This window comes from Nothoprocta perdicaria, unplaced genomic scaffold, assembly GCF_003342845.1.
Source record: "Nothoprocta perdicaria isolate Ctin4 unplaced genomic scaffold, notPer1 scaffold_110, whole genome shotgun sequence".
In the NCBI taxonomy this organism is placed as follows: domain Eukaryota; kingdom Metazoa; phylum Chordata; class Aves; order Tinamiformes; family Tinamidae; genus Nothoprocta; species Nothoprocta perdicaria.
Genome location: NW_020454206.1, coordinates 285,183 through 302,015, shown reverse-complemented (window position 1 = coordinate 302,015; position 16,833 = coordinate 285,183). Strand labels below are relative to the sequence as shown.

Genomic DNA, 16,833 nt, shown 5'->3' with positions numbered 1-16,833 from the left:
TCTCACATTACAAAGAGAAATGTAAGACCAGAAAACTTTAATTTAACAACATAGCCCTAGCCAGATGTTCAGTTAGCACCGTTAGTCCCTGCCTCACTGGTATCTAGAGCAGCAGCAAAGGCAAGGTCCCTGTGAATATCACCTTAACAGATATATTTTGCATTATTGCTTATTTCTTCAGAGACATATGTTAAAGGTCTACTTAGAACTTTTTTATTTTGCTATAAAGTGGCATTAATATCTCATCATTTTAGATGAGGTACCCCTAAATCACAGGATGCCACAATGCAAAGGCAGACTACAAGCTACTGCATGCCAGCTGAGCCATCACAACCACATGTGCACTCTTAGACTTTCACCAGCATAAAGGAAAATACACACATGTGAAAGTTGATGGGGAAAAAAAAAGTGAATGTATTTTATCACATACTGAGACAAATAACATGCACAGAAAAACTAAAATAGTTCAGCTGATGCATTGAAACTTGATTATATTTCAGCATAAACCTGTATCCCAAAGCAAAGTGTACATATCCCACAGCAAAGTGTATCATGTTCGTGTTTCCCTAACACATCCCCTTTACATCTAGAGGTTTTATCTGAGCCCAAAGAGAGAACTATGGCCGTTTGCCTGAGGCTGCCACTACCAAGCTTCCAAAGGTGCAATATGTGTGTCCACATTCGGCAGATAAGCAACTCAGTCACACGATGCAGGACTTCAGTGCAGGTACATTACAGACCATGTGCACAAAAGCCATCTTCCAGAAGAACTTCTGAAGTGTTCCAAGTTTCTACTAAGGAAGGAGGAAACTTGCATTTACTCCTATTTGTTCTTGCTACTCAAGGGCTTTATTTCTTATGAAGCTACAGAGAAAAATCACAGGAAATCTAAGGCACAACATACTCTGGTTAGCTTTAGTTCAAGGAGCTGTCTTCAGAAGCTGCCACTTAGTAGCAGACCAAAATTGCAGCATGAGACTAAAGGGCTTCCTGTATTTGCTGTCTCTCCACCTCTTCACTACAGGTAGCAACTTCTGAACACCCTAGAATAACGCAGGTCTGATCCAGCTACGCTCCACAGTTCAGCAGCGGGTCTTAAGCACATGTAGCATTCAGGGAAGACCAACAGTTTGGCTCTATTTCCCACAACTGCTGTGGTTGTGCCATGAAAAAAGAACAGATACGATACTAAGAAACTGTATATGCCCATTTCCCCAATATTATTCTCACTTCTTATTTCCYCAAATTCCACATTTAGACTGCAAGCCTGCATGCTGATTGAAGAGACGTTGCTCAAGGAGATACATTTGTCCAGCATTTGGCCAAATCCCAAGAAGTCACATAACATACCTATTAATGCATACGAGAGAAACTTATTCACAGAGGTGAGGGCCAATCCAGTGATGGGGCCTGTAGTGTCTTCCGAACGGATTACTTCCAGGAAAGGCCGAAGAAAGACATTGGGTTCAATTTCAGCGAGTTCTGGAAAAAAAAAAGAAAAAAAAAACCCTCATTATTAGACTCATTGTATCAGACTTCCATTCATCAGGTTTCATTTCATTATCCCTTTAAGAACTTGGCGCAAGCTTAACCTCTGGCAAAAGGGGCTTTACCAAAGTTTTGTAGCAGAGAGTWGGTGGGAAGGTCAGGGTCACATGTGCATGCATCTGTTTGTGTGCGTAAGCAAACAAATAAACTAATGAAATAAAAAAAGGGCACTAGTTGGCTGCTTTCACAGCAAGCATTCTCTCTAAGGATGCCTATAAAAGATGGCAGAGCTCTCAAGCTGGAAAAAAAACAAAATAAAAAATAAAAAGAATAAAGGAAAAGYATCAAACTTTCTAAACTTGAAGACCATTGCTGCCTAGGAAGCTTCAGGAACGAAACACAGAACAGTTGGAAAGTGACAAAGAGAATGAAAACATAAGGAATCCAGGCAGAAGAAAACCTGGAGAAGAGGCACTAGGAGAAGAATCTAGGAGAAAAGGCACAGAGAAGCACGCGCAGGCAATGACAAAACAAGTAGACAGGTGCAGAAAAGTCTATTAAAACTAACTCAGAAGATGAGAGTCTCAGCATACAGATCTCTCCTTCACATTTAAATTGTGATATTTTTCCCAGCTTCATAAAATGTACATTTTATTCCTAATAAAAGGAAAAAAGCCTGTTGGCTAATACTGTCACAGAAACACTGACATTTATATTCCTGGTGACCCGATATTTCACTTGTCTGTAATACGAACTTCTTTGGGGTGGGAGAGAAGAGTCCTGTGATTCCTGAATCCTTACACAAGCTGCTGKTTTTTTATTGTGAACTTTAACATTTAAAAAAAAAAAAATCTCATTTGCATTTTCCCAATTAGTTGTCACTGGTTTATGAACATGCTTTCTGATAGACTTTTTACTTTGATACGTATATCTTTCAATAGGAACAATAGGAAACTATAAGCAAATGACATTTTGCTTATTTATTTTACAGTCAGGATAGTTTTATTAATTTATTTAATTTTATGACTTTTTTTTTTTTTTAAAAAAAAACAAGTTCACACAGACCAAAAGCAAAGTGTAATAGTTTTGCTGTCAACTACAGCAAAACTAATTACAGAAGGAGTAGCTGTGTGAATCCCTACGGCACACAGAACCTCTTAGCTTGCAGCTCCCAGTTCAAATCAGGCCAACCCAGCTCACTTGTGAGAGGTTAAAAGGAACGTGATGATTCAATCTTTTTGGCTCAAGGACAACTCCCCCGACTTGTCAGATAATGTTCTGGTGTTACATTACAATTGTGTCACCTCTCAATAGCTCATGGAAATGCAGAGGACATGCTTTCATCAAGGGTTTTTTTTTAAGTGTGCTTTATGGAGCACCTATCTGTGGTCATAAGCATTCAGACAATATAAAATATACGGTGATTATGGATCAAGACTCAAACTCGTCCCAAAACTGTCTATAGAGCAGCCACCAYCTAATGAATTCAACATAATTCTGTCAATTCCTGCAGCTCCCTTTGTCCCCAAGAGTCCCAGCTGGATAAGCTGCTCTTTGAGCAGTAGCAAGACCGGACTTTAGCGGAGATATTGCTGCACCAGGCACTCACACAGCGGCAGCTCCACAGAGCTAATGGGCTCTGGGTCATTCAGCGGTTCCTGTTGAGTAAACCCTAAGAGAACATGCATCACATCTCCAGGATCCATCCTGCTGCTCCACTGCCTCAGTGTTGAGCCAAACGAGTGTTAACTCGAGAGAACTTACAAGCCTACAGGAAAGGCAAACCAAGAATAACACACACACACACACCCTACCAGTTGAGAGGACTTACATAAGACACTGATGTTTCTTTCCCTAAGCCACAAGCACCTCCATAAGACTTCTATTAAGCTGGAAAGCATAATACATTTGCAGCAAGGCAAAAGGAAGACATGCCAGACACCATCCTGAATACACAACAACTCAGCCCACAGTAACCCTGCTAAATATGCACATAACTGCACAGGTGGAATGAGATGATGAAGCCGTATTTGCTAGCATAGGATCCATGGCACACCACAATCCTCTCTCTACTCATTCAGGTTTGGGACAACAACTCACCCTTCTCTTCAAAACGGTAGTTCCCCCCTCGACATTACTTGTCGATTAGATTCCCATGCAGTCCAACTCAAATTTACAACTTACACAAAACTCACAAACTGTTTTGCCTTCAAAACATTTTCATTAGGATCTCCACTAATTAAAATATTTTGCAATAAAATCGTTTTCATTAGGAGTTAACGTTGGCACACACTATTGATCACGCAGCAACTCTGGCCAGCCTGCCTGATGTCCAGAGACTGTAGATTTTAGTACAACAGCTTTTTACATGAAGCTCTGACACTCCGCATGCTGTAAAATGGTTTCAAAATGAAGACTGCTGCTGTGTTACCAAGAAAAGTTAAAAATACAAAAAATAGGGAGCACAAAGTACTTTTAAGGCAATACTTAAATAAAGGACTACCTTTTTGGGAAATCTAAACTTCAGTGAAATACCAAAATCACCACAAACACCATTAACTGTTTGCATCTGAGTAGTTTTCACCTAAACACTAGAACAAGCTCCTCTTACTGGCAGTTTTCAAGGCATTAAGGACTCAAGGGGGTCTCTATCTCATCGCTTGACTTTAAAAGTTCTCTTCAAAACTGATCTTTCTCATAGGAACAGTATTTGCTTCAACAAAGACTTTCAAGCAGGAAAAAAAGCTCATGTTGCAATTGTTCTTCCTATAAACTCTCTTGAAACAGATTATTCTCCTTGCCTGGAAGGTCTTATCAGCATCTGAAAGCACCACTTGGAAGCTTCAAAACTAAATTAAAAAAACATAAACAAATAATAGGGCAAAGAAGATCTACCACACTTTCACCTCAATCCTGTCGAGCTCTGCAAAACTATTTCAGATGCTCTCACAGCATTATCCTCCATGGGGCTGAATGTGGAGCATCCAGAACCAGCCCACCAGCACCTTCAAACCAATTCCTRCAGCTGCAAGGCCATATCCACTCCCCTTTAAGTTCTTGCTACCAAGCTCAAGGTTAGTCTACAGAACAGAAGGCACTGAAAGGTAAGGACAAGTCCTTACATTACATAAACTCTTGATCTTTCTTGGACCCCCTAACTGAAAAAGCAATGATATGCTTGTCCTAAAAACCTAAGAACCTCAGAGAAGACCAGAAAATCAATTATAACTGTGATAGTTCCTTTCCCAAAATAAAGGATGTGTATTAGGTAAATAAAGAACATTTGGAAAGCCAAATTTGGATTCAAAAAAAAGTTATGATTTTTCATCYCTTTGATTTTTGCTATACTCAGTTCAGACATTCAGGCATTGCAAGTGAGGAAACCATAACCACTGGGAGACCTGAGAGTTGCTGATAGTGATGTTTCTCCAACTATTTCCCAACAAGAGACATTTCTCATTGTTTTAACTGGAAAACATGGGAAGTTTCTCCGTTTAGGTAACTACTTGCAGCTACACTACAAAAAGACCACAAAGCATGACCTCAGCCTAATGCATTATAAAGAGGAAAAACTGAGTAAGTGTCAAAAAGGAGATCAGAGATTCACTAAGGATTTGTACAAGCATCTTTGCTTTTAAAACACTCTGGGCTTGGGAAAGTTATATTAAAATAGAATTTGATTTACACAAAGAGCCTGTTCCATAGGTCTCTTCAATGAAGTTTCAGGAAAGAAGAGACCAACACCAACACTGCACAGCTAGCTCAAATCACTGCACAGGGACTGAAAAGTAGGGAAAATTATTTTAAATTAGCACCATATCAGGAAGCCAGCTTTTCAGGCTAGCAAGTTYAGCATGAGCATGGAAATCCTGAGACCACATTACTCACCTTCACGCATCCTACGGATGATTCACATTTAGACAGACACATCTACAAAGACACTTAAACAACTACTTCATGTTTAAGCACCCAATCCACATTTCAGCAATGCCACCCAGCCAGGAAGCTGCACCAGGGCTCCGGGTGCCCTGGCTCCTCAAGTGCCACAGCAGGTCCCCCCACAAGAGGCTTCTCGCCGCCGAGAGCCGTTGGCACATTCCTGATCTAAAACGCTCACATAAGCTGCTTTCCCCAGCAGTTAAACTCTTCACTCCTGAATGACTCTTATCAGGACCGGCTATGCGTTCCGAATCAGACTAAATGAACGAGAAAAAATTGTTTATGACAAGTTATTTCAACATCATTTGTCCCCAGGACAGGCAACTGCAACCCAAACCGCATGACCTGGGCTCCTCTTCGGCAGCAGCTGTCGGCCTTTGACGTGCAGCCTTCAGAAAGGCTGTTTAAATTTTATCCCACGCACCCCTCTAATGCAAACCAGCTCGGACAAGAGCAATGCTTCAAGCGTGTGCTACTGCCTTCTCAGCTTGTTCACTGAGCTTATGAACAGCCTATTCTCTTCTCTTGTTAAGGCAAAAAGGCAAACCCCAAGCCCCAACACTGGTAAAAGACTAGAAACCCCGGGTCTGCAGGACTCCTGCCTAGGAGCTCAACAAGTTTATGCCCCAGAAAACTGACGCACTCCCAAGCACTTTCTGGCTCACCATCAAGAACATCTTCTCCAAACATGCCTTTCTGGCCTACACAATGTTACACGAGCCCTACGCRTAGCTCACCCACCAAACAGCACGTGCTCTTGTCATGAAAAGGGGGGAACTTCCTGCAGTTTCTCTCCAGCAAGGTAAGGAAAGAAGTTACAAGAAAGAAGGACAAGACTRTACTTCTGGTACAAGTGCTGGAACAATAGCGGCTTAATTTCATCCAGACTGAACTATGGGATCACAGGGGAAGGAGAAATTCTGTGAGTCATCTCCACGATTACCTGCAGTTAATTTAGACAAACACAGCAAAAGGAACAGCAGTAACTTGTCCTGCTCTGAAAACGGGCACAGTTTGACCTGGCTTCGCTTGCAGTACGCTAGGTAACAGCCACAGGACAGTCCGTGCGTGCTGGTTGCGGGACCTGCAGTTGACTAGAGCAGGGGCCAGTCTGCACTGCAGGGAAAGACACGGCCCTGAGCAACTAGAAAGCGTGGTCTGACATTAAACTCCTGTTCAATAATGTCCAACTGCAGTTGTTATCCGAAGGTTTAAGCTGTGTGATTTCTAGACACTGCTCCCCTCCACACAGACCTGGTAGAACCTGTTCGTTCTCAACTGAAATGAATCCATCACCACTACCACCCTCTTGCAAACAAAGAGTCTTCTTSAAATTTTGATCCCATTTTTCTTGCAGTGTCTAGCCTAGCCATTTCAACATGATGCTTAAATTAGGATGTAGCAAATTTCTAGAGAATATCTCATCTGAAGCCAGAACAGACTGCCCACTTACAGAATCCGATGCAGCAGCTAACACGATTATAGAAACCTACCATCCTAATCACCTGAAAACACCAAAGGCAAGGTTACTACCCTCAAAACATAGTAAGTAGGTAGAGAAAAAGAGCACAGACACCTCATGTTGCCTACAGGTTCCCCAGAGCATCATCTTCTCTCCACCTAAGCTCTCAGTGGATGGTGGGGACCTGACTGACATCTACCACGCGCAGACAGCACAAGGGCAGCAGAGGGGCCTCCAGACGGTATAGTTATCTTGATTTTAAAAATATCAATTATTTTAAAAGACTCCTGAGACACTGCATACAAACTCACCRTGGTGATCTGTGGAAGTGAGTTTTGTATGTCCTTGAAATCAATACTTTACTATAATAAATGTTAACAAACCAAGAGGTTTACATATGACAGAAAACATAAATCCGCGATTAAGGATATTCATGGCAATGAAGGAGGGCTGAGAATGAACTGCAATTCTTTTTTTGTATGCCTGTAAAACACACTTTCCAAAGCTAATTCCCTGTGAATTAAAGCAGCCATTCAGGGGCCCAGACCCACCATACCAAGAGGAAAACAGCACCATTCACAGCCACACATGAATGCAAGGCTAGAATTACAAATGCAGTTTGACAGGGGAAACCCAGAGCTGTCAAGCCTGTTCTGTTTGCCTAATTTCATTACAATGGTACAAATGCTTTCATTTGTCACACTGCAGCTTCATGTGTTTATCTCCCTTTCATTAGACATGACTTTAACAAATGATTGTTCCGTAGTGTCAAGATCTCAAGAGCCCCTCAGAATTGAGATTTTAGTCTGGGGAAGGCTGACAGAAAGCAGGCTGAGCATTTGATGCTCCCGATATCCTCTGGGCAGGGCAGCATTAGCTCAACTGAAACCTTGTCTCCTCCAGGAATTATTTACACCTCCTAGCAAAGCAGSACCCCTGCCAGTCCCACCAGCGAGGGCCATTAGTTAGTGGGTTTGAATCTGCTGCCACGCTTCAGCTTCAGCTGTTCTGCCCGCGCATTAAAAATCCCTGGACATTTTTCATAAGCAGGTACTTGTTCTAGTATCTTCAGCCAAAATTACACCACAGACTCCAGCTGTGCCTCCACTTTTATTCCAGTTGCTTTTCACCCGGCCATAGTATTCTATTCCAAAGGGACATATGCTTCAGTGATACTATGAAAAGTAGAAGGTATTTGCTCCAGTCACAAGAAAAAGAAATGTTATCAACAGGAAGCCTGGAGCTACACAAAACACAGGGGCTTTCAGGATTTCTATCCAGAGGGGTTTAAAGCACCAAAGGAAAAAAAAAAAAAAAAAGGATCTGGAGTGCATTCTCAGCCCCACACAACTTATTTTTCCTTGGATTTTTATATAAGCTGTGAAGGCGCTCTAGTCATATGTATTGCTGACTGCAGAAAAAAAAAAATGTTGCTCCATGGATTTATTATTTATTATTTATTATCTCAAAAGTTAAAGTTGGAAGAATTTGTTCAACTCTGCTCCCATTTCTTTGCACTGAGAAGACTGTGATTGGAATCGTGTTTTACGAAACCTTTCCTGAGCTGTAGCTGACAGGCAATTAGTTAGAGATTATACTCGGAGGGCTCCGGGGCTCCAATACAACAGCTCGGAAAATGAATGGAGTGGTAACCTGACGGAGAGAGGTTGAAGGTCACTGGGAAAAGCCCTGCTATGGATCCCACGACGTTATCTCTTGCCCTGTGCCCCGATACTGCTGCAAGAGCCTTGGCTTTTTGGGTGAAAGGCAAGAAATCTGTAACTTTACACAGGAAAAGTCTACCGTTTCTGTATTGTCTACCCATCTATCGTCTCTCTCCCCCCAAAGGTGTTCAGAGCCAGTATGAACGGCAATATCCATCTACCTTGTAGTATATTTTAAATGCTTATTATCCATAATTGTTTTCTAGAAACTCATCTAATCTCATACGAGAGGATGAATGAAAATGACCAAACCATTAATCCATTGCTRAATAACAAACAGTGATTCACACTGACAAAGGTTGATGCATTTAAGAAACCCTTTCTGCTGGTATGGAAAACAGCCATCTGTGCAATCGCTCCAAGGCTCTCAGTTAGTGAACCCGGTGCAGAGCAGCCTTCTGGTCGCTGCTTATATAGATATTCTCTCGAAAGCTCCCTACCCTTCTTCTGCAGACAGTCAGTAGTCTCTGCTAGGTCAGCAGCTYCCGTGCCTGGCCTGGGGTGGGAGCACTGTTTGATTAACCGATTTTCTAAGAGTTATGATGAAAACATCCACAGAGTCTAATTAAAGTGCACCGGTGAAATGCAGATATGTTTTACCTTTTATCTCTGTTCAGAGCCAGCAGACACTGTTTCAGGAGATTTCTTACAGTAAATAAATACACACAGGACAACAGCCAGTCCCTGTGATAAACCTGCAGCARCTCCAAGCTTCAGCACTCGTGGGCAGCCCTCCGAGGCAGCAACATATGACTGCAAATGAAATTACTAAATCAAGCTAAATCAAAGCAAAAAGCAGCCACCCCATGACAAATTCATCTGCCCTTGACCAAACACTGAGAGTTATTGATCTTGCTGCTGTTGTGAATTAGGGCCAGGGTTCCCCAGGTCCCCTCCTAATACGAGGAAGGAAGCATGGCCACTCTAACAAGGCCAGCCAGGCTAAATGAAACCTGCGGGGAATTGCCCCGCGCGCTGCCAAGTGCAGGAGGCGGCAGATCCGTCCATCTCGCTAACAGCACAAGTTTGATGTCTGTCAAGTTTAAGCACTCTTCCTCTCTAAAAGAAATTGGCACATGTCGAAGAAAGAGCAATTACTTGTGACACTCTACAGAACTCATGCAGTCACTCTGCTTGCTCCACTACGGTATTTTATACACGTCTGGCAGGGTACCGGGCCCAAACTAAGTAGGCAATTTAAAAGCCCAGGAGAAATTAAAACTTCTTCTCTGGTGCTCTAAAGCACTGTAATTCTCCACAGCTTTGTGTGTCTACTGCACTATGAATAGTTCTCTTATTGCAAATTCACCATGTTGTCAAAAGTAAAGCTTTACTATTTATAAGAAGCTGATAAAAAAAAAAAAAAAAAAGGAAAAAAAAGAATCACAGTTTTATCATCAATTAGCTGTCGGGATGTTACCCATTCTGTTTCCTTCCTCCTCAAGGGAAGCCCCATGAATGCCAAGGGGATCAGAGAAAAATAAAAGAATAACAAATCTCTCCAAAGTCAGGACATTTCTTGTGTTGCCAAAGAATCTAAAAACGTCAGCAAAATGGAAAAAAATATTATTAGTAGAAAGCAGAAGTTTCTAGTTTCTAATGGGAAATGTTCAAGTTCCAACACACTAAGTCACCACAAGATTCTAAATGGCACCTCATGAAACGGGATGCAAATATTCTTTGGAATAGCAGTTTCAAACTAACCCCACAGCTTAATCCCTGCTGGAGAGTGGAGATGGTGCAGAGAACAAGCAGAAGAAAGGCAGACAGACCTGGCCTTAGCCAGGCCAACTGCTGTCCTCGGGCTACAAAGTAAAAATATTTAGCAAAAAGGTTCTTCTGCATTAACGAGACCCATAGATTACTCTAGTTACAGCATCACCCCAAAGCATCCTATTTATGCTACTACGTCCGAGAGCAAACAAATACCCCTGAATGCAACTATTTCCATGAGACAACACGGTAGTCTGGAGCATTAGACTGAAGTTTCCCCTGCAACACCATTGCACTGATGAGCTGCAACCTGGGACAAAACACTTAACTCTTCCAAGTTTGACCAAAATCTTTTCAGAGCAAGGAGACATGACGCGTGCACTGACACCCTGCATCTTTTCTGGGACCACTCCAAACACCAGGCAAAAATTCAGGTACCATGTAGGCTGATTAAAKGAAATCATGGTCTTGTTCCCTATTGTATACCAATATGGTATCGGATATGTTTGATATGTTCATTCAATGGATAACAACTAACTGGGGCAGCAGCCTTGCATAAGAAGTACGAGCAATGCTTTGGCATACAGGACACTGCCACCATACCCTGGAGAGAAGATATTGGTTTCAGTCTCTAAGAGGATGTCAAATAAAWCTATTAACATCCATTCCTGAAGTTTGTGACCCAGTGTATGCCATGACAGAAGAAACCTGAGGCACTCTGAATGACCCTGTGTTCACTTTATTAAGATCATCACTGCCTGCCCGTTGTCTAGCAGGAGCAATCTAAAACCAACAGCACAGAGCAAAACTTTAATTCACACAGATAAACAGGACCTGTTTGTTCAAGCCATCCCTCAGTTCACACACTGACGTAGGCTCCTTCAATCCCTCTCTCCTTCCCTTAGGGCATAAAGCAGACAGGCTCTCCAAGTGAAATATAAAACACACATTTAACAGATCAGCAGACACAATTCTGCTTTAACCTCTCACCTCTAACTTTTCAGCTACCACGACCTTTGGGATGAAACCATTAAACTTCAGCTGCATTTGTTCCTAATACTTGTTTAAAAGGCAAAGTCAGAGGAATTTCCTTTAGATTCTTAAGCCTAGACCTGATAGAATTTGCTCTGACAGGATTTAAGCACACGCATAAATAAATGGGGCATCGGATGGTAGCAAGGGTCTCGATCACACACAGGGAAAGCGGGTCTGTTCTCTGTCCCTGCCACTGTTTCCCCTTCGTGCTCTTGGCCGAGTCACTTTGTCTCTACTTCAATTTCTCACGTGGGAATTAGAAACACTCRGCCCTCGCAAGCGCTCTGCTATACCCTTACCTGAGAATAATCTTTACAAATATTTCACAGCAGCAATCCAATAAAAGCCTCCTGTCCTATCACCCCACTTTTCTTGCCAACCTCAAGGAAGATTCACAGCAAAGGACGTTGCTTAAGTTCCCATTTAAATTAGCCAGGTTAAGATCAAAATGATCTTCCTGATTTATCCCAAGCAGCAGCAGTAGCTCAGAGTTCAGCTCGTCAAGTGTCAAGGAAATTAAACAGGACAAATCAGAATCACATCCAGAAACAGCTTTGCAATGTTCGGTCATTCACTTCTGTGATGTCGCTGTTAAGAAACATTGGTTAACTTGCTGGGGAGATAATGAATGAGGAAAAACGTACATCATCTACTCAACAGCAGCAGCTAAAGAGCAAGCAAATCCCCACGGCCGGGCTGGACCGAGCGGCTCGCTGCTCTGCGGGGCTTGCAGGCCATTGCTTAAACACAGAAAGCGACTCTAGGTAGCAGAAGGATTTCGCAGACCCTTCCAAAAACTTGGGATGAAATCCCAAAGCTCTGGGAGAGCAAGGCGAGCACCTGTTTTCCTGAACAGTCCATTTTTTTTATGCTGCATACTTTACACAGAAGCTGCATTATTCTGACAAAGCTGCATTCCAGCCAAAAGTGCACAGTTAATGTTTTTTGCAGCCCCCAGCCTCCAGTGATGGATGACCATTTTATAATGAAATACTTTATGCTCAATCAGCTTACAAATAACGGATGTTTTATCACACTAAATTAAAAAAAATCAGGAAAAAAAAAAAGATCAACAGACAAGATGCTCACTGATGAGCTGAAACAAAAGTTATTCCTGTAAAGAGTGGTTAAAGGAGGAAAAAAATATCCAAGCGATGTTTTCCTTTAACTCTTTCATTGCTCTTCAGTAAAATGAATAGAAATAATGCACGAGAGAGTATTTTCTGAAAGCACTTACAAGTCCTGGTCCAGATTATTTGAAATACAAGTAGACACAAGTGTTTCTAACTTCTACAAAAGGTTTTAATCTACAGCATCTCTCGCATGTGTCCGAAAACACTAGGTGGTATTCCTATATATTACTTATATAAGGCTAGCGAATAAGCACTGTCAAACAGAAAGTTTTCAAAAATACTCAAACCTCTGTCCTCCCAACAATTCAGCCTTATAAAAACCATTCCTCAGACAACCCTCAGCTGGCTGTGAGGTTTCTTCTCCGAGCTCTGCTTTCACCTCTCAGCGATAAACCAGAGAAGCTGCGTGCCAGGACTGCTGCCATTTCTGGATCAGGACCTTGAACTGAGCACCCAAATTAAACTGGTAAGCATGTGCAGGATTCAGTGTTCACTGTCACACAAACTGTTACTGCTGTTACACATTACTGGTCAAGAAAAGCCACAGTTTACAAGGGCTTATTTTCAGCCAACACCAATCCTTGAGAAAGTCTCTCATCTAGCTCAAACAGGGCAGAATGATTCTTTGYATAAATACGAGACAAAACAGACACAAGTTACAACTGGGGAAATTACAATCAGGCGTTGGGAATGCAACTTGTGAAGGAAGGGTGGCAAACACCCTTCCTTCAGTGCTCGGAGGGGCTCCGAGATCTGCATCCTTGGCTGCATTCAGATTTCAGCTGCCTCTAAATCTGAAGGATCATGATCTCACTCCCAGGCCAGCCCTGCTCTCAAGAGTGGCCTGGAGCAGATGACCTCGAGGAGTCTCTTCCCACCTGAAGGATCCCAATTTTGGTTTCAGATTGAACAAAAATCAGGAAAATTTCATGAGGCTTCACATAACAAATACAGCTTTTCTAATGTTTAGAGAATGAATTGAATGAAGTTTCCTTTCTCAGGCCCTCTATTGGTTAATATCAGTAACAATTCAGTAACAGCTCAGTTACAGTAACAATAAAATCAGTAACAAACAGGAAGTTCTTTCCAGAACTATCCCTACAAAACATTTATAATTTTTCCAAACCAGCCTTTTAAGGAGAAAATGCAGACTCAGGCCGAGAAGCACATGGTTAGTTTACCAAATTTGGAGATTTCCTGAAAACTGGAATAAAGTGGAACACATTGGTCCAATCTTCTTTAGAGACAGTGCAGAGGTTACAGATATTAAGATCCACAAAGAAACAGCACCTTGGTCCTGAGCCACATCTCCAGACAGAAGAACTTTTGCCAGTCACAGTGCACCACCCTGAGCTCCATGAAGTTCAGAAGTTAATTTATRAAGCTTTTATTCTACTGGTGAAATATTAATGAGGCTAAGATTTTAGGAAAGGAAAAAAAAAAAMMMRRAARGRAARRAAAAAARRAAAAAAAAAGAGCCCTCTTCCCCTCCCATTCCTCGGCTGAAGGCTGGCACTCAATGAATCGGAGCAAAGGGAGAATAGAGTTTCCAGCACCTGCTTCTGCTTTTAAGTGTCCAATTGAAACTGCTGTGATCTGGCAGCAGGCAGCCTGAAAATGTCATTTTCTTGCTCTGTGAAGGACTGAATCACAGCACAAAAAGGATCCAGACAGAGAAATGAGTGAAAAGAGCAGCAGGGCACAAAGGAGGCCGTATCTTAACTTCACAAGGCCACAGAGGAAGCGCAGCTGAAGGCAGGACGTTTAAGCACCACGTCCCCTCCACCAGCAAACTCTGCATTCAGCCCCAGTCTGACGGCGATTGCTGGGACACTGCTGAACACGCAGTATTTTTCACTTCAGCATCGACATTCTTGCAAACAAGGGGGTACAATGTGACTCCGCACGGCTGTTTGCTTTGGAATCGCATTGTTGCCAAGACATTATAGACTGAGGGTGTTTTCCCCAGTAACTCCAGGAGTTTAAGTCTGCAAATATAAAATGCCTTCCCTCCTAAGAGGAAACTCAGGAAACAGACAGCTTGTTCGTGTTGCACTAGCACACTGTTGGGAAGCCTCCTTTCTATATAAAGAATAAACAACTTGGAAAACAAAATTGGAGAAACGCTTTCTTCGTGTACAGGAATACTTAGGTTAAATACATTTATGCCTCATTAACTGGATTCTTAACAAGTAATTTCAAAACTGAATCAAGAGTGAGAGTATTCCTGCAAGCAGATTGCTAATGCCAACACGGAGCACTTATAACATTTCCCCTCCAGAACAGATTTTAAGCCTAAGAAGCCCTCACAGTAGGTAAGTTGCACTGAAAGACTGCTCTGTAAAACAATTCGAGTTCAGATTTGCTACAAAACTGGAGAGGTATCAGGACTGTACACTAACCTTGCAAAAATGCACCTGTACTGAAGGAGCAAGAAACTTCCTGCACACATCCCACCTCATTTAAAACAATATATACCCTTCACCTAAGTGCTCACTGAGATCCAAGCCTTCTTTCACCTTTAAAGGCTTCTTTGTCTGCAGAAATTGCTCACTGAAATTTCCCAGAATTCTGAAGAGAGTGGGCAGAGTGGAGAAAGGGTTAATCCACAGCTGGGAGAAAGTTGCCCTGGAAAATTGGAACACATGCTGCGGCTGTGACTAAATTTCACACTGCTTCAGTTGAGTACAAACATCCACAACTGTGAGCATTTCAGAGTCACAGAAAAAGAAATGCTCCTTACATATTAGTTTCACCTGCTAGGTTCCTTCAAATGGACAATGACACGCTCCAGGGAACAGCAGAATCCTTCAGACTCACTTCACTTTTCAAGCAGAGACGAGGTGCCAAAGCGAAGGAAAAAAAGAGAGTAAATGGAAGGAAACAGACCTTCCCTTTCCTGCTCTCACATTTTTTTTGCAGCATACTGAAGAGTCAAGCGTATGGTCTGGAAGACTCGACTCCACTGTTTAGGATTAGATATGCTAAGACAGAAGCCACCTATCCTGAAATTTAAGACACACCTGTTCCATCCAAGTAAATTAAAAGAGAAATTGCACAGAGGGGAAAAAAGAAAACATCCGAGATATATATATTCTACATACATGCTTATATAAATATAAATAATATATATTTAGACAAATTTATATAGATATATAAAAATATGTATGTAAAATACATGAGCTTATATATATATAAAACGGATATATAAAAAACTTTATGTGTGTGTTTCTGGTTATATACATATATGTGTGTATAGATAGGTGTAGATATAAAGCATATATACACATAGTAAAACATTAATGATAGCCTGGATCGGTGAGCCCAGAATCACAGAAACATTCAGGCTGGCAGAGATCTCTGGAGGCCACCCAGACCATGCTCTTGCTCCAGAGCTCAGGCCTTGTCCAGTCAAACTTCCAAAGTCTTTAAGTGCAGAGATTCCAGCAGCCCTTTTTTCCCCACGTCCCAGCATTTATTTCTGTCCAAGGACAATTCTCCTCTAGGCCCAACTGGAAATTTTCTTGTTGAAACAAGACTACCACTTCTTATACTTTCGCTGTGTTCCTCCAAGAAAAACGTGGCTCTGTCTCCTCTACAACCATCCTTCGGGTAGCAGGAGGCTAYGAACAGGTTCTCCACAGCCAAAGGACCATGCAAAGCAGACTGCTCCCCCGGAGTCAATAGTGAAAACCAGAGTCATTTTCATGATGTGGGTGATTCTCATGCAACTTTGCATTGGTTAAGCACATTGCAATTAGAAAGCAGTTTTTATTCTCAGAATAAAAAGAGAGGTAGTGCTTCAGAAGGGATAGGCAACAATCTCTTCTGCTAGTTCATAAAAGAAAAAATGGAGAAAAATGTTGCACTTTTAAACCCTCACTGACGCAAAGAATACAGGAAAGTGGGAACTATTCCACTGGAGAGCCAGAGCAAAGCTTTAGGAAATAYTTAGCACTCTGAATACTCCAATAGGAAACACAAGGCAGCCCATTTAAGATAAGTTTTTCTGAATGGGGCAACTACTCTAAAAATAGTTTATGACTTAGCATATGAACACCCACCACATGAGCTAGGGGCAAAAACCCCTAAAAAACCCAGCAACTCCCTGCCTCCTCACTGTTCAGCTTTTTAGATGYCACAATCACATTACCTTGCTCTGTTCCATGTTACAATTTTAATTTCCAAGGATAAATCCTAGCAATTTTCTTGCTTTCTGGTTTATCTTCAGAGTAACAATCAACCTGACAATCTAAGACAACCGTTTTCAGAGGATATTAAGATCCTCCTGTACAAACTGGAATTTCACTATGATCCAAACAAACCTTGGGCACCGCTC

At 41.9% G+C, this 16,833-nt stretch overlaps 1 protein-coding gene across 2 annotated transcripts in view; it reads right to left on the bottom strand.

Annotated features, from left to right (window-relative positions):
* The window catches only part of GBF1 (golgi brefeldin A resistant guanine nucleotide exchange factor 1), an 85,396-nt gene that overhangs the window by 35,482 nt on the left and 33,081 nt on the right, over window positions 1-16,833 (bottom strand). For both annotated transcript variants that reach the window (XM_026050557.1, XM_026050549.1), the window contains exon 3: window positions 1,351-1,482. In XM_026050557.1, the coding sequence (XP_025906342.1) occupies window positions 1,351-1,482 (132 nt within the window). The remainder of the gene's footprint in view (window positions 1-1,350; window positions 1,483-16,833) is intronic.